The sequence below is a fragment of the Mustelus asterias genome, chromosome 17 (genome assembly GCF_964213995.1).
Source record: "Mustelus asterias chromosome 17, sMusAst1.hap1.1, whole genome shotgun sequence".
NCBI lineage: Eukaryota > Metazoa > Chordata > Chondrichthyes > Carcharhiniformes > Triakidae > Mustelus > Mustelus asterias.
The window spans coordinates 48,134,782-48,158,120 of record NC_135817.1 but is presented as its reverse complement, the minus strand read 5'-3'; the positions used below and the strand labels follow the sequence as shown (position 1 = coordinate 48,158,120).

Here is a 23,339-nt window from a genome sequence, read left to right as displayed (position 1 = left end):
GTTATTGTGAAAATCCCCTAGTTGGCACACTCCGGCACCTGTTCAGGTCAATGCACCTAACCAGCACATCTTTCAGACTGTGAGAGGAAACAGGAGCAACTGGAGGAAACCCACGCAGACATGGGGAGAATGTGCAGACTCCGCACGGACAGTGACACAAGCCAGAAATTGAACCAGGTCCCTGGTGCTGTGAGGCAGCAGTGCTAACCACTGTGCCTATTTAACACCAGCTGACTTTCAACAGTATCACTTCTGGAAAATTGAACTACTTTAGGTCAGGAGTGTTATGTAATATATTGTATTATGAAATAAACATAGCATTAAATATCGACAGAAAATGCTGAATAAATTCAGCAGATCTAGAAGCATCTGTGGAGAGAAACAAAGTTAATGCTGCGGATCAATTTTGTATTGAATGTACCTGATCCCCAAAGCTTAGTTAACAGACAAAACTATTTCTTCCAATAATTGTTTCTGCACTTCTTCCCATTAGTTCTTTTCTGGTTTCTTTACAGCAATTGCATACTCACTGTATGGTGTCAAATTGGTTCAATGATAGCATTTTCCACCAATCACAAGTTTGTGGATTCAAGTGCCACTGCAGGACCTGACCACATAATTGAAGCACAGATGAATGCCACAATGATAAGAGTACTATATTGTCAAAGGTACTGTCTTTCAGATGTGATGTTAAACTCAGAACACATCTGCTTGTTCAGGTGGGCACAAGATTGAATTCCACTTTTTTGAAGAAGGGAGTAGGGAATTCGCTCAGTGTCCTGGTTAACATATAGTCCTCAATCAACACCATGGCATTAACTTGTCATTAATCACTTTGCCCTTTGTGGGACCTCACTGTGCAAATTAGCTTTGTGAGATTACAATTCAAGTAAAACATTTGGTCATGAAGCACTTTCTAAAACATAGAAAAACAATTTCTTAATGGATACAGCACTGTTAGCCTCCTTCACTTGGCCTCCTCATGCTTTCATACTCCTTTCACATTGTTGACAATTTATTTCTTGTACTTGTTAAAAGTCCAGATTAAGGAGATCCAGGCAAGATCTATTGGGCCAAATGAGAGAACCACGATCAAGCTGGAGTAACGCATGAAAACAAAATAAACAGTTGGTAGTTCACAGGGAAGAATAAGCAGGCAACTGGGGGAATAGTCTGGGACATGGCACCTCAGTAGGACAACACTACCAAAGTATGTGTGATAGAGGTATAGAAATAGTCAAGAAAATGGGACTCGAATACTTAAGATTGAATTTGAGGGCCTCAAGTACATACAGAACTGAACCACGGTACAGTGGATGGGTCTGAGTATGCCTAAGCTGTAAATTGATTAAAGAAATATGACAGATATTGAGGCAAGTATTCCATTAACTTGCAACATTAACTTTTGCCTGCTTCGCAGTTTTCAAACATGACTTAATTAGTTGGTGATCCAGAATTATAATTCTTGATACCTTCTTTTGCATCAATCAGCTTGGTTAACAAGATAGGTTCCTTGAAACAAAAAGGTGACAGTGAGGTATTTTCCAGCACTGCAGATCGCTGCTAGACAAAGGCTTCCAATATTCAAAAAAGTTAATATGCTCAGCTTTTATTCTGAACTACTGGTAACATGGATGCTTCAGAATCCATTTTTTTTGCTTAGAGCTAATCGGTATTATTCAAAAAACATTCACAATGGCCTTGTGCAAAATTAACTTTTTTGTTAAATTCATTTTTACTCATTCCTTTACTACAACATTGCATTCAGCAACTCAAGGGATTTTCGAAGCATAAAACGCAAGGGCTCAACTGTGAAAGGAAAACACAGGATGTTCTCAAGTGGAAAAAACCCCCTGAATATCTATTTTGAATAGCAACACAATTATCGGGTGTTTCAAAATCCTCTGCTTAGTGTATATGCTAAGCAAGAAAAAAATATACAATCTGTTTTGGGGCTGAAAACATCACAATACCTTACTTCTGACATGGACATATATTTCACTTCCAGGGCTATTAAGAATCAAAAGAAAAAAAGACAGAACATGAATAAAGGAAATGATCCAACTCATTATCCTTTTCACCATTCTTCTGTATACAACTGTACTTTCAATCCATGTTTTTCAGTTTGAGAGATGCACCCAGGCTTGGTAAGCAGTCGCCAATAAAAAGGTTGTGTTATTTTAAGAATGTACAGTGTTTCAGAGAAGCAGCTTGCTGTTGTGATTGTCATTTTGCATCAAGCCGGATTGTCCATTCAAGCATTTATGACAAACATAAATGAAACAAATTAATCAATGGTATAATCAAAGTATGGGAATCTCAAGAGTTGGAAGCAGAAACACATTTTACTTTACCAGCAGAATCTAGTATAGACTGTTGTCTTATGTTAGTCTGACACCTTTTGAGAAAAACTAGGTATGCCATTGATTTGTCATGGTAGCAACAGAGTTTATATGGTGGAAAACAGATGATATGAAAACAAGAACTATCAAGGGTATTAGAATCATAGCACATCAAGACAAGAGGGCTTTCTCACTTGAGTCTGTAAGGTAATTATAGGACTTCTCTGCAAACTTCCTTGCAAAAATAAGCTTCTATTTATAACCCCTATGAATCAAATATAAGGATAGCTGCGATATGCAAGATTATAAGGTTGATGACACTCATGAACAGTAAGCAGACACAAAGAAACTTTTCCAATCAGAATAAAAACATAATACGTTTGTTTACAACTCCAAGTGCTGACTGGACAAATTATAGTTAAGGTTTGCATGTTGGCAGAGACCATACTGACCAAAACAGCCTTCACAGCAACTTTGAGAAAAGTTCCAAAATGACATTACAACTTTGCTCAAGAGTGCTTAGAAGCAGATGCTCTAACACAATAGTGAAATCAAAGAACATTTTCATAATTTCAACTGCTTTCGCTGCATAGCTATTGAGGCAAAGATGCCAAGGAACTGTGAGGAGTTAAATCAACTATGTAGAGTGCTTCTTTGCAAGGTCTACCAGTAATTCTTTGAGATGTAATCTCTGAAACCAAAAGGAATTCACAAAAATAACATTTGCATAAAACATGACAATGTTTGGTGGACTAAAAGACCACTAATTTAACTTAAATTCAATTAATAATTATGGAATATAGAACTAGTCTCAGCAATGGTGACCATGAAACTGTTGATTGTCATAAAAACCCATCCAGCTCACTGAAGGGTTAAAATCTTTGAATGTAGTAGAGCCCCCCTGTGAATGAAGTACAGGATGCGGAGATGCCGGCATTGGACTGGGGTAAGCACAGTAAGAAGTCTCACAACACCAGGTTAAAGTCCAACAGGTTTATTTGGTAGCACAAGCCACAAGCTTTCGTTGCACTGCCCCTTCATCAGGTGAGTGGGAGTGGTGTTCACAAACAGGGCATATAAAGACACAAACTCAATTTACATAATAATGGTTGGAATGCGAGTCCTTACAGATAATCAAGTCTTAAAGGTACAGACGATGTGAGTGGAGAGAGGGTTAAGCACAGGTTAAGGAGATGTGCATTGTCTCCAGCCAGGACAGTTAGTGAGATTTTGCAAGGCAGACAAGTTGTGGGGGTTACAGATAGTGTGACATGAACCGAAGATCACGGTTGAGGCTGTCCTCATGCGTGCGGAACTTGGCTATCAGTTTCTGCTGAGCGATTCTGCGTTGTCATGTGTCGTGAAGGCCGCCTTGGAGAACACAGTTGGCACATTCTCCCAGTGTCTGAATCATAGAATCCCTACAGTTCAGAAAGAGGATATTCGGCCCATTGAGCCTGCACCGACAGCAATCCCACCCAGGCCCTATCCCCATAACCCCATGTATTTATCTTGCTAATCTCCCTGACACCAAGGGCAGTTTAGTCTGGCCAATCCACCTAACCCGCACATCTTTGGACTCTAGGTGGAAACTGGAGCACCCAGAGGAAACCCACACAGACACACGGAGAACATACAAACTCCACACAGATAGACAACCAAAGCTGGAATTGAACCTGGGTCCCTGGCACTGAGAGAGCAGTGCTAACCACTGTACCACAGTGCGTGGGTTTGCTCCGGGTGCTCTGTTTCCCTTCCACAGTCAAAACATGTGCAGGTTAGGTTGATTGGCCATGCTAAATTGCTCCTTAATGCCCCAAGATTTGTAGGTAAGATGGATTAGCCATGGGAAATGTGTGGGGTTACAGGGATAGGATGGGGGCGAGGGGCTGGCTAAAGTACTCTGTCAAGACAGTTGGTGCAGACTCAACGGGCCGATTGTCCTCTCCTCATCTGCAGCGATTCTTGTATTCTATGAAAGCAAATCCAGAGAAGCTGAAGAGCAGTTAGTTCCAGGAACTAGAGAATAAAGAGAAGTTTCCATGAAGACTGAATTAAAAAGGAACAAAGAGGAACAGCAATTGGAAAACGGGACTATTTGAAGTTAAACTCAAGCCTGGGAAGAGCAGAGCTGACAAGGTTGACTCAAGAATAGCCACAAATCTGGTGTCTTTATTTCTCATTTTTGAATTCCATTCGGGACTGAGTGCTTTGAGTGTGTGTGAACATTTGGATGCATCTGGCAATTCAAGATAAAGGAATACTGAAAGGAGGAGGAAAACCTGGAGGCAGATTCTTGCTAAAACAGCTGAAAGCTTAGTTAGAAAGGAGAATTGAAAACCCTGGAGGTGGATCCTTACGAAAATAGCTGAGGGATAGCATTGTTTGAAAGAAGATTTTAAAGCATGTTATTTTGAAATTGGAGTTTGGAAACAATCATGTGACAATCTGGTGGGGGGATTTGTTTAAAGTTTATTTATTTGTGTCACAAGTAGGCTTACATTAACACTGCAATAAAGTTACTGTGAAAATCCCCAAGTCGCCATATTCTGGCACCTGGTGCAGAGGAGGTTTACCAGGATGTTGCCTGGTATGGAGGGGAGATCCTATGAGGAGAGGCTGAGGGATTTGGGATTGTTTTCGCTGGAAAGGCGGCGGCTAAGAGGGGATCTTATTGAAACATATAAGATGATTAGAGGTTTAGATAGGGTGGATAGTGATAGCCTTTTTCCTCTGATGGAGAAATCCAGCACGAGGGGGCATGGCTTTAAATTGAGGGGGGGTAGTTATAGAACCGATGTCAGGGGGAGGTTCTTTACCCAGAGGGTGGTGAGGGATTGGAATGCCCTGCCAGCATCAGTTGTAAATGCGCCTAGTTTGGGGGCGTTTAAGAGATCCGTAGATAGGTTCATGGACGAAAAGAAATTGGTTTAGGTTGGAGGGTCACAGTTTTTTTTTTAACTGGTCGGTGCAACATCGTGGGCCGAAGGGCCTGTTCTGCGCTGTAATGTTCTATGTTCTATGTTCTATGCTCGTGTACACTGAGGGAGAATTTATCACGGCCAACGCACCTAAGCAACACGTCTTTTGGACTGTGGGAGGAAACTGGACCACCTGGAGGAAACCCACGGGGAAAACGTGGAGACTCTGCACGTAGTCGGATCCCTGGTGCTGTGAGGCAGTAGCGCTAATCACTGTGCCACCGTACTGCCATTTGAGGAGAGATTCACGGAAGATTGATCGAGTGGCATCTACCACTTGGGTTTCAGGGTGGGAAGTTGTCTGACCAGAATTAGCCTGTTCAGTTAAGGAGTGTGTATATTTAGTGAGAACAGTATGGTATAACATAGATTGTGTAACCTGGGTTAGTCTTGAATCCCATGTACATTTATGGAGACAGGTGTGGATTGAAGGAGTATTGTATTATAGTCAAACCTCTGATGTTTAATCAATGTTTTTTCCTTCTTAAAAGCTAAATGGCAGTCCTGTGAATCTCTTCCACTATGCTTTCTAACAAAAAAAGTAAAAGTTGCAGTCTTTTAAGCTAGAGTTCCATTGAGAACTTCCCATTCAGTAGTAACACCAACTGGGATTGTATCACCAGTGACGCCCACGTCCGATGAAAGAAGAAAAAGAACTTAAAATGGCAAATGTTACACAAGGAAACAAACTGATCAGTTTCCATCAGCTGGAAATCTGGAGTTTTCATATGGAAGCTCTGCACAGGTGTCCATTTGAGAAGTCAATTATACTAGTATATTGAAAAATGAAGCCTTAAAAGAAACCATTCCAGAGAATCATATGTTACATCTATCTATCTGCATTGTTATGTCTATAGTTAAAGGTAAAGTTGCCATAGTTCCAGATGACCATAGGACAGGTTGTTGTATTAACCTGAGGATCACCACCTCAGGGGAGGGACAAGTTTGAGCCTTCATGAATAACCCCAGCCGGTATGAGAATTGAACCCATGCTGTTGATGTCATCCTGTGTCACGAACTAACCATCCAAAGTACTGAGCCACCCGTCTATAATCATCACATGAACAATTGCCTGGCTTAGTTAACTTGTAAAACAAAGTGGCCATTACAGCTCCCTACCCAAATGTTAGCAAGCAAAATTGAAATTGCATATCCATACTATGAATTCACATGGATCAAATAACCCACTTCGACATCCATGCACAGCCAATCTCACTCCTTCTCACAAGTTTCACTTCAAACATCACCAAACTCAAAGGTGAAACCAAGCTTCAACATGAGATTTGATTCCAAAGTTACCCTCCTTGACACACACAAAAAGTCATTCATTGTCCTGAATTATATTGCTGGCAGATTCAAAATATCAAGCACAATTTCAAATGAAGTTGTACTAACATGGATTCATCAAGTAAGTATGCTTGGTCCTCACTGGCAGTTCAGCCGACGATTGATTAGTTTTCCAAAATGAACAATTTGCAATAGTGGTCACCTTAGTTAATTGTCTGCTCATAGCAGCAATTATTACCATCTTTGTTCAAAACTCAAATCAGCTTTGATTCTCAGTTGACCACACCACATCACACATGCCCTCATTTAAATAAACACTGGCAGAAATATATCAGTTTCATCTGTATTATTTTTTTTAAGTACCTTACCAGGAGGCATGAGCTTCATAAGGATTCGAGCACCATCTCTCAGCTGTGGCATATTTAGGCTACTGCCCAGATCCGCAACTTGCCAAAGAAAGGAAATGTATCGAGGGTGTAAGGACATTATCTAAGAAAGAAACAGATTAGGAATAACTAAATAATCTGAATTATAACACAATTACAGGTCTTTGGAGAAATCTGTCTGTACATGACTAAAAACTAGCCAAAACTGGATTAATTTATTTGAAAAAGATGAAATTTGATATACCACGATTCGGTATTTTGGAATAATAGATAGGAAATATACAGTAAATGGCAGAACCCTTAATAGTATTGACAAGCAAAGGGATCTGGGTGTACAGATACACAGGTCACTGAAAGTGGCAATGCAGGTGGAGAAGGCATACGGCATGCTTGCCTTCATCGGCCGAGGCATTGAGTTTAAAAATTGGCAAGTGATGTTGCAGCTTTACAGAACCTTAGTTAGGCCGCAGTTGGAATTATAGTGTTCAATTCTGGTCGTCACACTACCAGAAGCATGTGGAGGCTTTCGGGAGGGTACAGAAAAGATTTACCAAGATGTTGCCTGGTATGGAGGGCATTAGCTATGAGGAGAGGTTGGAGAAACTTGGTTTGTTCTCACTGGAGCAACGGAGGTTATGAGGCAACCTGATGGAAGTCTACAAGATTATGAGAGGCATGGACAGAGTGGATAGTCAGAAGCTTTTTCCCAGGGTGGAAGAGTCAATTACTAGGGGGCATAGGTTTAAGGTGCGAGGGGCAAGGTTTAAAGGAGATGTACGAGGCAGATTTTTTTTTTTTTTACACAGAGGGTGGCGGGTGCCTGGAACTCATTGCCGGGGGTGGTAGTGGAAGCGGATACGGTTTTAAGGGGAGTCTTGAAAAATACATGAATCATTAAGTCGGGCTGCATGGTCGGTGCAGGCTTGGAAGGCTGAAGGGCCTGTTCCTGTGCTGTAATTTTCTTTGTATATTTCAGTTAATTGTCTATTTTTGCTCGTTAAACTTTTGATTGAATTCAGCAAAAGATTAAATTTTTCATTGATCAAAATGTCAAAACTGATCATTTTTATTAACAGCTTGTTTCAGCAAATAGCATTCTCACTCGAGTTCCAGATAGATTCCAGGACATACTTGAGCATGATTTAAACTGGAACTTTAGTCCACTACTGCGACACAGTTGCATTATCAAAGGTGTCATGCAACAAGGGCAGTATTTGCTTACTTAAGTGGACATAAAAGATGTTGTGGAATTGCGAGAGAAGTAGGGGCATTCACCCAAAGTCTTGGCTGAGATTTATCCCCAATGATTTAAAAAATAGGTTAATTGGTCACTGATCTCAATGCTGCATTGAGACCTTGCTGTGTGCAAATTGGCTGTCATATTTACCTACTAGGAACAGTCACTACAATCAAAGCTCATTTGTTAGAAGTACTTTGAAACACCCTGAAAACCTTAAAGATAACACAGAAACTAACTTCTCCCTTCAAGTCCTTTTGTGTGCCTTCACCAATCTAGTCTTTGGAGTAAAGAGGCAATAGAAAATAACTACAATTAGTTGGTTCAATTTGTAGTCATGTTTCTGATGCTCAAAGGATTGGGCCGGAGCAGGATTATGCAATATTAAAGTTTCCAAGTTTATTTATTGTCACAAGTAGGCTTACATTAACACTGCAATGAAGTTACTCTGAAAATCCCCTATTAAGTGATGGGATCATTGCCCGCACAGCAAACATTTGAATCTAATACAGATAGGAAATATACAGTAAATGGCAGAACCCTTAAAAGTACTGATAGGCAGAAGGATCTGGGTGTACATTGGTCACTGAAAGTGGCAACGCAGGTGGAGAAGGTAGTCAAGGCGGCATACGTCATGCTTGCCTTCATTGGCCAGGGCACTGAGTTTAAAAATTGGTAAGTCATGTTGCAGCTTTATAGAACCTTTGGTAAGCCGCACTTGGAATATAGTGTTCAATTCTGGTCGCCACACTACCAGAAGGATGTGGAGGCTCTGGAGAGAGTACAGAAAAGATTTACCAGGAAGTTGCCTGGTATGGAGAGCATTAGCTTTGAGGAGAGGTTGGAGAAACTTGGTTTGCTCTCACTGGAACAACGGAGTTTGAGGCGTGACCGGATAGAAATCTACAAGATTATGAGGGGCATGGACAGAGTGGATAGTCATAAGCTTATTCCCAGAGTGGAAGAGTCAATTACTAGGGGGCATAGGTTTATGGTGCGAGGGGCAAGGTTTAAACGAAATGAACGAGGCAAGTTTTTTTTTTTTTTACACAGAAGGTGGTGGGTGCCTGAAACTCGCTGCCAGGGGAGGTAGTGGAAGCATATACAATAGTAAATTTTATAGAACCTTGACAAATACATGAATAGGATGGGAACAGGGGATATGGTCCCCAGAAGGGTAGCGAGTTTTAGTTTAGTCGGGCAGTGCAGGCTTGGAGGGCCAAAAGGCCTGTTCCTGTGCTGTAATTTTTCTTGTTCTTTGAATAATGCTTTGTTGGAAGGTAGGTCGATGGTTAAAGCAGGGTCAGGAATCCACAAGGCTAGGGGTGAGTAGCCTGATGGCCTACTTGCACCTTGGATGTAGGAATGCAAACAAAGCATCATTCTTCTACAAAGATATGCAAGTTAGGACCATTGGCCATGCTCAATTGCCCCTTAGTGTCAAGGAGATTAGCAGGGTAAAAATGTTTTTATAGTTTATTTCTTAGTGTCATAAGTAGGCCTGCATTAACACTGCAATGAAGTTACTGTGAAAATCCCCGAATCGCCACACTCTGGCATTTGTTTGGGTACAGAGGGAGAATTTAGTATGGCCAATGCACCTAACCAGCATGTCTTTCGGACTGTGGGAGGAAGCCAGAGCAGACATGGGGAAAACATGCAGACTCTGCATAGACAGTGATCCAAGCCAGGAATCAAATCTGGGAACCTGGCACTGAGAGGCAGCCGTGCTAACTACTGTGCCATGGTGCCGTGAACAGAGATAGGCCCTGGCTGGGATTGTTGTCGGTGCAGACTCAAATTGGCCAAATGGCCTCTTTCTGTACTGTAGGAATTCTATGATGATTCTATGATTATGCTACAAAAGCTGCTTCCATCTGACAATATAATTTCCTTCTATCCCTTGCGTCTTTATTTCGCTTCCTAATCAATATCCAAAGTCCAATGATATGTAAGTTAGGTGGATTGGGCATGTTAAACTGCCCCTTAGTGCCCCAAGATGTGTAGGTTAGGGGATTAGTGGAGCAAATACGTGAGGCTACAGGGATAGGACCTAGGTGGGATGCTCTGTTGGAATGTCAGTGCAGACTCAATGAGCCGAATGGCCTCCTTCTATCCTGTAGGGATTCTATATTATTCACCTCAACTATTCCATGTGGTACTAAGTTCCACAGTGTAATCATAAGAAGTTTATGCTGTTTAAGAAAATTCTTTAGTTAATTTCATAGCAATGATGCATAGTTTTTTACTTTTCCTGCAAGTGAGAACATCTCTACATCTACCAGATCAAATTCCATCATTTTTAAGCTCTCTATGTCACCCTGCAGTTTCTCTTTTCTAGGGGAAAGAGCTCCTGTCTGTTCAGCCTTCTCCAATAGTTGTAACATCGCAGTCTTGCATTATCCTTACAAATCTTGTTTGTGTCTCCAATGCCTCGTATCGGTTTTGTACCATGAAGATCAAAATTGTATATTGTATTCTTAAGTATTCTAGATAGATAATGCTGAAGTGCAATCACTACAACTTGAATAGCTCTGGCTGTGAAGTCAACAAATTATGCTTAATTCAAAATAATCTCACATACAAAAGCTGGGCGGTGTATTTTCTACCAAAACATCGCTTGAGCCAGAGACAGGGTCAGATCAACTGAAGCAGTTTAAGGCAGTTAGATCAACAGTTAGTTCTCAACTCTGCCAGCTTCAGATATGCCGTAAGAGAACTCACCATTCAACCAGCGAAAAGTACCCAATCGAACAGCGCTTACAGGCAGCGGACAACTACAGAAGAACCTCCAAATCTTTTCCAAGCCACCAGACCTGGTTGTATCTAGTTTTTTTGAGAGTGACTAAGATTCTGTTATGACTGTTTTGGTACTAAATGATCCTTATTTTTATTTGAACAGCATTTCAGTCGAACCATCCTGTAATTAAAATTGTTACTTGTTTAGTTAAAGTTCCCGGTTGGTTGAATAAAATAAGTTGTTAATTATTCACTTAAAGCTACCTTTAGGAAGGAGCACTGTGTACAGTTCTGGCCACCCTATCGTAGAAAGGACATTATTAAGCTAGAAAGAGTGCAGGAAAGATTTACGAGGATGCTACCGGGACTTGATGGTTTGAGTTATAAGGAGAGTCTGAATAGACTGGGAATTTTTTTCTCTGGAGCATAGGAGGCTTAGGGGTGATCTTATAGAGGTCTATAAAATAATGGGGGATATAGGTCAGCTAGATAGTCAACATATTTTCCCAAAGGTAGGGGAGTCTAAAACTAGAGGGCATAGGTTTAAGGTGAGAGGGGAGAGACACAAAAGGGTCCAGAGGGGCAATTTTTTCACAGAGGGTGGTGAGTGTCTAGAACAAGCTGCCAGAGGTAGTAGTTGAGACGGGTACAATTTTGTCTTTTAAAAAGCGTTTAGACAGTTACGTGGGTAAGATGGGTATAGAGGGATATGGGCCAAAGGCGGGCAATTGGGACTTGCTTAGTGGTTTTTAAAAAAAGGGCCGGCATGGACAAGTTGGGCCGAAGGGCCTGTTTCCATGCTGTAAACCTCTATGACTAAAACAGAAACATGAGCACCAAGTACCGCAAGCCTTTAATTAAGCTTTAAAGCAGTATAATACAACAACAAGTAGGTTATGCCAAGTATGTCAGGAGTCTATTGGAGGCATTGGGGGGGGGGGGCCTTCCTCAAAGCTGCTTTTGCAGGTAGATCAAGATCAGTGGGGAATGGGATAGTGGTAGCTGAGGGTTGAGGAGGAAGACAGTAAGGTGCAAGTCAAAACCCTTGGAAAAGTTGGAAACGATGTCAGCTAAATGATGTCATTAGCACTAAAGTATACTTTTGAAATTTGTCCTCCCACTTCCCCCAGCTAGGACACTTGCTTTAGGTTTACAGGAACTATTTTGGCTACTGGTCTTTGTAATGCAAGCTGATCAATACCTGAGGCAACCATGTTTCTGCCTACACTTCTTACAGCTTACCCTTTTCAACATTCATCATAAATAGCCAATTTTTTTCTAAGAAAATTTCTAATCCTGACAGGTATGCATGCCTGGAGAACTGGTCCAAGTTTCCACCTCAGGAATATCAATAGCTATATTTATAGCAATTAAACACACTAACCAGGCATTTCCTCAGATGCCTAAACAAGCCTGGTCATACAATACCTAAATTTTACCCAGTGTGCACACTTACAGCTTTCTTCACCTTAAGAGCCTCTTGGAAATACATCCTTCATCTCAACTGTAAGTAGCCTTGTGATGTTAGTCTCTCTATCTTCTAATCAATAACAGAGAATTTGTCATGATGTGGAGATGCTGATGTTGGACTGGGGTGGGCACAGCAAGTAGTCTCACAGCACCAGGTTAAAGTCCAACAGGTTTATTTGGAATCACGAGCTTTCGGAGCACTGCTCCATCAGGTGAGTGAAACTTGATGTCTGTGTCGATATGCACGATCTTCTTGGAGATCCTCTCCATTCTGGGCTGGCGAGAATTTGTATGAAGGATAGGACTGATTGATAGGATGTGACAAGTGGTGCTCTCCCAGGATCTGCACTTGGGCCTCAGCTTTTATCACAAACATGGGGTGATGGAATAGATAGCTGTACATCTAGCTGCAAATAACACATCAGTAGAAGATGCAGCAAGTTGGGTGGACAGGAGGAGGAAATCGCAAAAGGAACTGAGGCTGAGTCGGCAAAACTATGGCTGATGGAATTCAACGTGGAGAAAGTATGAGATCATCTATTTTGAATTTGAAGACGACAAATCACAAAACTTTGAGTAGCGAGAAATTAGAAGTCGTGGAAGTCTAACAGGATTTAGACAATTCAATAAAAATTACTGCACAGGTACAAAAGTAATCAAAAGGACTTATGGAATGCTGGTCATTAACAAACGATTGGAATTCAAGTGATGAAAGGAAGCTCAGTTCTACACAACCTCGTCATATCCAACCTGAGCTACTGCATTGAGTTTTGGGCATCAACTTTTTTTTTAAGTAATGAGGATGCATAATTCGGTGCTGGATAAATTTTGGATGAACTCAAGTTTACAGAGAACGGAGGACAGGAAGTCAGTCAGAAGAGTACAAAGGTTATCAAGTCTGGCATATTGAAGCCATGCTTGAAGGCTTTATCACCTTAGGAACGGAGGTGGATCAGCAGCAGACAATGTTGTGGAGGTGAAAGTAAGCAATCTAGAAACAATTTTTAAAAAATCATCCAATCAAAAAGAATAGCTCCTTGTTTCCCCAAATTTTGAAATGAAACAAGCAGCGGTTCACAAAAGTCATCGCTGAACAGCAAGACACTGCAGCCATTTCCAGTGTCTGGTTCAGACTTGCTGCCCTCATTTTTCTCATCTGCAAACCAAAGAACACACTGCAAATTCCTGGATGTGTGTCATTGCTCATGACTAGCCAAATCAAGGCCAGGGACAAATTAAATATCTCAACTAAAACTTTGCTTCCAGCCTGACAATTTAGGTGCCTGGATTCTCAAAACAGCCGGCTATTTTTAAGTTCAATTCATTTCACTCGGAGCAGGAAAATGTCACGTTAAACAGTAAGCCTAAACTATCCATCAAAAAAAAAATCACTATTAGGGATTATCCCTGCTGCTAACATAAAAAAATGAACAAAGTCAAAACAAATGATTTGTTCCAACATCTAAATCTAACAATCTGTTCTGCATTATAAAGTTGGCTTTTGACAAAGTTGTGAACTGAATATACAATTCCTTTGACAACACAGATATTAGAATGATTAGTGATCTGTCTAGAAACATTTGACTAAATATTCTGAAAATTATGTTGCCCAATGGCTAGACTGAAGGATTAAATATCTGTTCTACCATCTTCTCCTCTCCCTATCTCAACTGAATTGCAATCAATCTGCAAACGAGCTCAACCAAGCAGGTGATTCAAGTCCACGAAATGAAATAAAGATAGCTCATTTCATCTTTAGTAATTGTCCTCTTCCAATTTAGTACTGTATTGGTTCTTCCACATAACACTCATACTGTCGCCTATTGCTCTCTTCCACTCTACATCTGGTTCTCATTGCTTTTACGGTGCAACTTTAATATTGGATCCTGTTGCACTTCCCTTGTTCTAGTCTGGACTTATAATCATCGAATAGTTACAGCACAGGAGGCGGCAATTTGCCTCTTTAAGAGCAACTCACCTAGTCAAACACTGTATTTTCCCCATAACACTGCAATTTTTTCTGTTCAGATAACTTCCAATTCTCTTTTTGAAGGCTGTGACTGATTTTGGATTTATCACATTCTCAGACAGTACATTTTTCTTATTTTGTTGCTGCTTCTTTCGCCAATCATTTTAAATCAGGGTCAGCTTCTGGATCTTTTCAGCAATTGAACAGTTTTTCTCTATCTACTCTGTCCAGATACCTCATCATCTTAATATTCTCTAAGATGAACAGCCACAGCTTCTCTAATCTATCCACATTTAACTGAATTTCTTCACCACTGGAGCATTCTTGTGAATCTTTACTGCACCCTCTCGATTGCCTTCACATCCTTCCTAAGGTGTGGTGCTCGGAACTGAACACCCATCAGTATTTTAGACAAGACTTATTTTTGTACTCCATGGCCTGTTCTAGAAAGCCCAGGATTCCATATATTTTAGGAACCACTTTCCCAACCTGCCCTGCAATCTTCAATAAGTGTACCTTCAATAAGTCTCTGTTCCTGCAACCTCTGAAAATTGTTATATTAAGTTACATTGCATATTCTCACCCTACCAAAATGAATCACTTCATAATTCTCTACATTAAATTCAATCTACCACTTGTTTCTCCATTTCCACCATGCTGCCGTATCTTCTAAGTTTTACAGATCACAATACTCCCAAGTTGTGTGTCACCCACAAATACTGAAATTGTACAGCCTGTACACTAAAAGTCTAGGTCACTAATAAAGTTAGTGCTGTGCCAGTTGACCATAGGCTGCTCTCCCCTTCTGAGGGTGGGGTCTGACTGGTGGTGATTTAACTTGAGGATCGTTGCACCTCAGGCTAGGGACAAGGTTTAGAAAGCAGGCCTTCATGAATAACCTTGGTATCGGAACTGAACCTGCGCTGTTAGCATCATGGACCAGCCAACTGAGCTGACCAACATCCATTAATATACACCAAGAGCAGCAGGTGTTCAAACACCTTTCCCCAGTCTGAGAATCAACCATTCACAGCTACTCCCTATTCCTCATTTCTCAGCCAATTTCATACCCAGGCTGCTTCTATTTTATTCTATGGTTTTAATTTTGATTTGATGTATTATTGTCACATATATTAGTGTACAGTGAAAAGTATTGTTTCTTGCGCACTATACAAAGCATACTGTACATAGAGAAGGAAAGGAGAGAGTGGAGAATGTGTTACAGTCATAGCTAGGGTGCAGAGAAAGATCAACTTGAGTCGGTTGGTACGTGATCTCAGACTTTTGTATCTTTTTTCCAACGGAAGGAGGTGGAAGAGTGTATGCCTGGTGTGCGTAGGGTCCTTGATTATGCTAGCTGCTTTTCCGAGGCAGCAGGAAGTGCAGTGTCAATGGATGGGAGGCTGGTTGGAGTGATGGACTGAGCTTTGTTCATGACCCTTTGTAGTTTGTGGTCTTGGGCAGAGCAGGGGCCATAGCAAGCTGTGATACAACCGGAAAGAATGCTTTCTATAGTGCATCTGTAGAAGTTGTTAAGAGTTGTAGCGGACATGCCAAATTTCCTTAGTCTCCTGAGAAAGTAGAGGCACAGGTGGGCTTTCTTAACTATAGTGTCCACATGAGGGATCAGGACAGGTTGCTGTTGATCAGGGCGCCTAAAAACTTGCAATTTTGCTATCATGCCCATTATTTGACACTTCTATCAAATGTCTTTCAGAAGTCTGTATCAACAGCATTTCCCTTGTCAAAAATTCAGGCAAGTAGTCAAACCCTGCCCTTAAATCTGTTTTCGCTTTCCTTAATTAATTCATATTTGTCTAAGCAACTGACAACATTGTTCCGAATTATTATTTCTAAAATCTTTCCCACCACTGAGGTTAAATTGACGGGCCTGTAATTGCTAGGCTTATTCTTGCATCTTTTGAACATGGGTGTAAAGTTTGTAATTGTCCCGTTCTCTGGCACTATTATGAAACAGCAATTGATCATCCAGCAACCACCACACCAAGTTGAAAAACCCGTCCTCATTAGAGTGGCCTCTGGCTGCATTCTGTCAAATCATCCAACAGTAAAGGCCTAAGAATTAGTTTGAGAAAGATGCAATGTATATTAGCCTAGAAATGAAATAATATTGAAGCTTTCAAAAGCAGTTTGTGTCCGAGCCCCAAAATGAAATCTGACGTGTCTGACAGCTCACTTGGTAATTAAGCATTTATGCTTTCTAGATTTGTCTATTAGATTTCTACATATCAACTGAGCCACCTTCTCACCCTGTTATGTGTGGTTAAGTCATAAATTGTAACAAACACCTGGCAAGGCATCATGGAAGAATTAAGAAAACCTGAAACAAAAACAAAGTGCTGGAAATACTCAGCAGGTCTGCTTTTATCTGTGGAGAAAGAGATGGAGTAATTGTTTCAAGTCCAATCTGACTCTTCGTTGGAACCTGAAAACCAGAATCCTTGAAAGTGCCAAACAAAATGGTATCCAACTAACATTCAGTAGAAAAGCAAAATGCCTGCTATATGCAATGGTTGGAATGACTTGGTAATGTTAGAACTGATTTCAAGTACTGTAATTTCATTGTGCATGGAAGCACCTCGATTCACGGACTTCTATCTTTGTAATTCTTGTAGTTCAGTAAATGGGTTTGTCATCTGTGCAACGTTTTGCTCAGTTGTAATATTTTGTACATTTGCTATTCCCTTTGTAACAAATTTTCTGTTTAGGTGGCTGCTTATTTTTTATATCTCGGATTACAATTTCAAGATTATTACACTATTCTCACAAATGCTGTATGGTAAAAAGCTGTTGGATATTTTCAATGTGAAGTGAATTTAAAGCATAAACATTGCTTAAGCACAACTGGCTATAAACTAAAATACTTGTTTCAGCAAAGCCATCACTGCTGAAGGAAACTGAAATCTGCCTCAGTAAGTGTTATCACTCAGTGCTCAGTAACAAAATGCTATTTACTTACAGAGAAGTAAAATCTTTGGTTCCCCCCGCCACCACCTCCTTCTTCCAAACTCAATGGGCCGAAGAACCTTTTCTGTACAGTTTGTCTCTATGACTAAGCTATACCACGAACATACTGGTCACGAAAGTTCTCCTGAACACATTTCAGAAATTCTCCCCCTCCTTACCCATTACTCAAAGCGTTATCCCAATTAATATTAATCCCAATATCACCACTCCATAGTTCTTCTGCAACTGATTTCCCTGCAGATTTGCTCTCTATCCTTCACCATTTGGAGGTCTGCATTGTACTCCCAATAGTGATTATATCCTTTTTGCTTCTCAACTTCAACTAAATGGATTTAATCTTTACCCCTCAAGGACATCCTATTCGCATCAATACCTTCCCACCTCCATTTTCACCTTCCCTAATTTATTCTGAACACCTCATACCCTTGATTAAGCATCCAATTACTACAATACGTTCCCATACAGCTTTTCTGCTTGTAGCTTACAACCCTATTCACCCCACTGTGTATTTACATACATGGAACCTGCCTTTTTATTCCTCATGATCCTTCTTAGGCTGCTCCTATCTAATACAATATTACTGCCTTTCCCTAGTTCAATCCAACACACCTTATATGTGCATCTTATTCCTTTCACCTCCATATGTTTGTGCGCATGTCACCATCAATTTAATTTAAACCCTCCCCAACCACACCAGTAAACCTCCTCACAAGAGCATTGGCTCCAGTCCTTTTGCAGTACAATATGCCCCTTTTGAACGACAGCCTTGTGCCACAGAACTTGTCAAAATGTAGAAGGTCCAACAAAGGGGAAGCACAATGCTGGATCTAATTTTGGGAAACAAAGCCAGACAAATATTTGAACTGGCAGTAGGGGAGCGACCACAACACATGATATAAGTTTATCATGGAAAAGGAAAAGGATGTCTGCAAAACTGGTTTTGGACTGGGGAAAGGCAGATTTTATTAAAATAAGGCAGGATCTGGGCAAAGTAGACTGGCGACAGCTTTTTGTGGGAAAATAGAAGAACAATGGAGAGCATTCATAAAGGAAACGGAGAAAGTAGAGGTCCTTTTAGAGTGAAATGTAGGAGCAACAAGTGCAGAGAACCCTGGATGTCGAGGAATATTCAGTACTGGAGAAGAAAGAAAAGAGGCTTTGAGCAGGTACAAAGGGAGTAAATCAGTGGAGTATAGAAAGTGCAGGGGGAACTCAAGAAAGCAATTAGGAGAGCAAAGAGGGGACATGAAAAAGCACTGATGGGTTAACATTAGGAAGAATCCCAAGTTATTCTGTAAGCATATTAAGAAGAGGGTAACCAATTAAGTGTAGGGCCCATTAGGGGCGATCTGTGCCTGGAGTCGGAAGACAATGAGTACTTCACATCCGTCTTCACTTGGGAGGAGGATGATCTAGGTACAGAATTCAGGGAGAGGTACTATGAGGTTCTTGAACAGCTTGAAAGGAAGTCTTAGGTTGCAGAAAGATATAGACGGGTTGGTCAGATGGGAGGATGGAATTTAACCCTGAAAATTGCAGGGGTGATCACCTAAGGAAGGAACAACAAGACCAGGGAGTACTCAATGAATGGCAGGACACTAGGAAGCTCTGAGGAACAGAGAAATCTCAGAGTTCTTGTCCACAGATCCCTGAAGGCAACAGGACAGATTAATAGGGTAGTTAAGAAGGCATATGGGTCACTTCCATGACTATTAAGAGCAGGGAGGCTATGTTGGAGCTTTACAAAACTTTGGTTAGGCCAAAACTGGAGTATTGTGTGTAGCTCTGGTCACCTCACTATAGGAAGGATGTGATTGTACTGGGACGCAGAGGAGATTCACAGGCATGTTGCCTGGAATGGAGCATTTGTATTATGAAGAAAGGTCAGAAAGACTCGGATTTTCTTTAAAGTAGAGAAAGCTAATTGGGGACCTGAGGTGTATGGACAGGGTGGATAGGAAGCAGCTGTTCCCCTTAGTTAAGCATCAATAACAAGGAGACAATATTAGGGTGAGGGCTAGGAGGTTTACAAGCGATTTGAGGAAAGATTTATTTCACCCAGGGTGTGGTGGGAGCCTGGAATGCACTACCTGGGAGGTAGAAGAGGCAGGAAACCTTACAACTTTAAAAGGCACATGGATGAGCACTTGAAATGTCATAACATTCAAGATTATGGTCAAATGCTGGAAAGTGGGATTAGTGCAGACTTAATGAAGTTTTCGTCAGTACAAACTCGATGGGCCAACTGTGTGACTCTATAACTGGCCCCAATGTCCGAAGAATTTTAAGCCTCCTACATCACCTCTCAAACCAAGCATTTAGAATCATAGAATCCCTACAGTACAGAAGGAGGCCATTTGACCCATCAAGTCTGTACCAACCACAATCCCAACCAGGCCTATTCCCGTAACCCCACACACTTACCCTGCTAATCCCCCTGACACTAGGGTCAATTTAGCATGGCCAATCAATCTAACCCACACATCTTTGGACTGTGGGAGGAAACCCGAGCGCCCGGAGGAAACCCACGCAGACACAGGGAAAAAGTACAAACTCCACACAGACAGTGACCTGAGGCCAGAATTGAACCTGGATCCTTGGCGCTGTGAGGCAGCAGTGCTAACCACTGTCACCGTGTCGCTCTGATTTGAATTTATGTTCAGAAAGTCAAAAATAATTGTCTAACGTGACAGTATAATGAGGGACTCTCACATATCCCAAGGGAAAAATATCCTCAGAAAAGTTACCCAAATGAACGTGACAATGAACGCAGCCTATAAATTAAATATTCAAGGGAAATTTTGATTTTGCATCATTTAGCTGAGTTTAAGCATTTGTTTTACTACACAAATTAGTGGAACTTGTACAGCAACAAGTTAAACAGCACCCTTCCTGATGTTATATTAAACTTAATATATTTACAATATATAATTTCCAAAAATATTTACATAACGTATATATTAAGAGAACATCGCAATATTCTTACCACTCCAGGTAAACAGCTTTCTACTTCAGGATTCGGACCATCGCTGTAGTGGTTACCATGGTTTCCAGGGGAGCCCGTTGAAGAATCAGAAGAGCTATCGGGACTTGAAGGCATATTCGAACTTATCTGTGTTAGCTTGGCTGTAATAAGCTGAAAAATAATCCTCCCATTAGTACTGATGTAATAGAAATTTAACACTTTACTAGATCATCAATAAGATATGGAGAAAATCACACCTGTATTACAAAGGACATCCGAGACAAACTCGATGGGCCAACTGTATGACTCTCTAACTAGTCCCAATGTCCGACAAATCTTAAGCCTCCTCTACATCACCCCTCAAACCATGCATTTAGAATCATAGAATCTTTACAGTCTAGGAGAAGGCCATTCGACCCATCGAGCCTGCACCAACAATCCCACCCAGGCCCTATCCCTGCAACCCCATATTTACCCTCCACATTCCTCTGACAGTAAAGGGCAATTTAGCATGGTCAATCAAGCTAACCCACACATCCTTGGACTGTGGGAGGAAGCCTCCCTGTGGGAGGAACTCCACACAGTCACCCAAAGCCGGAATTGAACCAGGTCCCTGGTGCTGTGAAGCAGCAGTAATAATCACTGAGCCACCGTGCCACCCAGATTGCAGCTAAACTTAGTACTTGGAACAGGAGAGATGCAACTAAGATTTCAGGTGGGGATTATTTGTATTTTAAATAAAGACAAGAGGAATTGTTGCAGAAACATTCACAGGAAAGTATGGACCAGGAAGGATAATGTATTGTATTCTAACAAATATAAACAATCTTGAAAATCCAAACCGAAGACATAGTCTAAAGTAGGCTTTGACTCACAGGTCTGATTTTTGAGGGGACTGGGAGCATTACCTGAGTGATTACTGTAATCATAGAACATAGAACAGTACAGCACAGAACAGGCCCTTCGGCCCACGATGTTGTGCCGAGCTTTATCTGAAACCAAGATCAAGCTATCCCACTCCCTATCATCCTGGTGTGCTCCATGTGCCTATCCAACAACCGCTTAAATGTTCCTAAAGTGTCTGACTCCACTATCACTGCAGGCAGTCCATTCCACACCCCAACCACTCTCTGCGTAAAGAACCTACCTCTGATATCCTTCCTGTATCTCCCACCACGAACCCTATAGTTATGCCCCCTTGTAATAGCTCCATCCACCCGAGGAAATAGTCTTTGAACGTTCACTCTATCTATCCCCTTCATCATTTTATAAACCTCTATTAAGTCTCCCCTCAGCCTCCTCCGCTCCAGAGAGAACAGCCCTAGCTCCCTCAACCTTTCCTCATAAGACCTACCCTCCAAACCAGGCAGCATCCTGGTAAATCTCCTCTGCATTCTTTCATCGATCAAACTTATGCAAGTGTTGGTGGTGAGCCTACCCAATCTTTTTTTTAAATAAACAGCCAAGAGCATGAAGCTCCTCTCCCCCATTATCCCACAACTTGCATGTTTTACTATTTACAATTCGATGGCAAGCATCTCCAAGAATCACTCACAATATAAAAAGTTTCCTCCTTCTATCTACTGATTAAAGGTCTGGTTTCTGTTGCACATCTCCCAGCCCCACTTCCATCAACACAACATGAAATGTGATGCCTCTCCAGACCTTTGGCTGCCATTTTAGTGAAAACTCCCAAGCAAGAAGCATTTGGCCTGGATACAGGCGATAAAAGTATTAATCAAAACCAGCAACACTTCTGAGTTGGGCCAACCTAGATCAATTCCTTGCTTTATGAGAATTGAACTTAAAAAACAATCACCAGTTTAAGCATTTAGCTGCAAATTCAATGACTACAGCAGCAGAAATATTTTGCATTCAGGCCAATTAGTTGTCACACAGGCACGATAGCTAACACTATGTTCAAATTGCTTGTAACTAGATTTCCTGAAGGTAACTAATGTTCCTGCCCAGTATGTCACTGGTAGGATGATTCCGATCAGCTCTATTTAATCAGCTGAGCGGACACCATTCTTGCACTGGTCTATGGGAAAGATGGCATAACTTGAAAAAACCCAGACTTAAAACAGCAGAAAACTAATCTGCCAATGAACCAACATCATGCCTTCCTTGTATCTTGCGGATTTTCAGTACTACTCCAAAATGAAATCAATTCTGAAGAAAGCAACATATGATGAATCTTCTATACAATAAACAAATCTGATTATTCTTAACTTATGAAAATTAAGAGAAAAGACAGCTGATTATTGCCGAATGGGGATCAGTGACACTTTAACATTGGGCTATTTCAGTCCAGCTTCATTGATTATAGTCACTGTTGACAATGAATATATATTTTTATTACATACTTACCGTTTTATCTTTAAGATTTAACTGCCCGATTAATTTCCGATCATCAGCAGGGTCTACAAGTTCACCACCAATAAAGAGTTCTACTTTTGTATGTGCACTGTTTGCTTTTATTCTACTGAGGATACAGCGCCTCACAGACCCAATGGTGTCATTTGTATGAGACCAAATATCCAAATCTTCCACTTGGCGTCCTTGATTTGGAAACCGTACAACAAGTGATACATGCTTTCCACGAAAAGCTCTGAAAATAGAAATTTTTTATTTTAACTATACAAAATGGTGGAAAACTACTCCATTAAGAAAACTTCAGCATATCCAAGAGATCAATTAAGTAACTTGGGTGTTATTCCAAAATGTAATTTTACTTGAGTAATCATGGTCTCACTTCATAACAGTTAAAGTATGGCATTTTGTGAACTGACTCAAGATTCTTTTGTCTGTTATGAAACTAAAATGGTATAGGCAGAACCCTTGTTTAGGTTTTCTGATTTATGGTACTGCCTTCTCCTGCCTAGGAAGAAACTGCAGTGATCTTCTTCAAAACCACTGTGATTACAACAAAATGATGGATCAATAGGAAGTATACTTCTCCACAGCTAAACTGT

General features: G+C 41.0%; 1 protein-coding gene across 1 annotated transcript in view; it reads right to left on the bottom strand.

Moving 5' to 3' along the window:
• The window catches only part of usp9 (ubiquitin specific peptidase 9), a gene marked incomplete at its 3' end in the record, with an annotated part of 228,505 nt that overhangs the window by 94,748 nt on the left and 110,418 nt on the right, over window positions 1-23,339 (bottom strand). The window contains exons 19-21 of the mRNA XM_078231879.1: window positions 22,735-22,975; window positions 20,386-20,535; window positions 6,979-7,099 (exon numbers count right to left, since the gene is read on the bottom strand). Coding sequence (XP_078088005.1) covers window positions 6,979-7,099; window positions 20,386-20,535; window positions 22,735-22,975 — 512 coding nt within the window. The remainder of the gene's footprint in view (window positions 1-6,978; window positions 7,100-20,385; window positions 20,536-22,734; window positions 22,976-23,339) is intronic.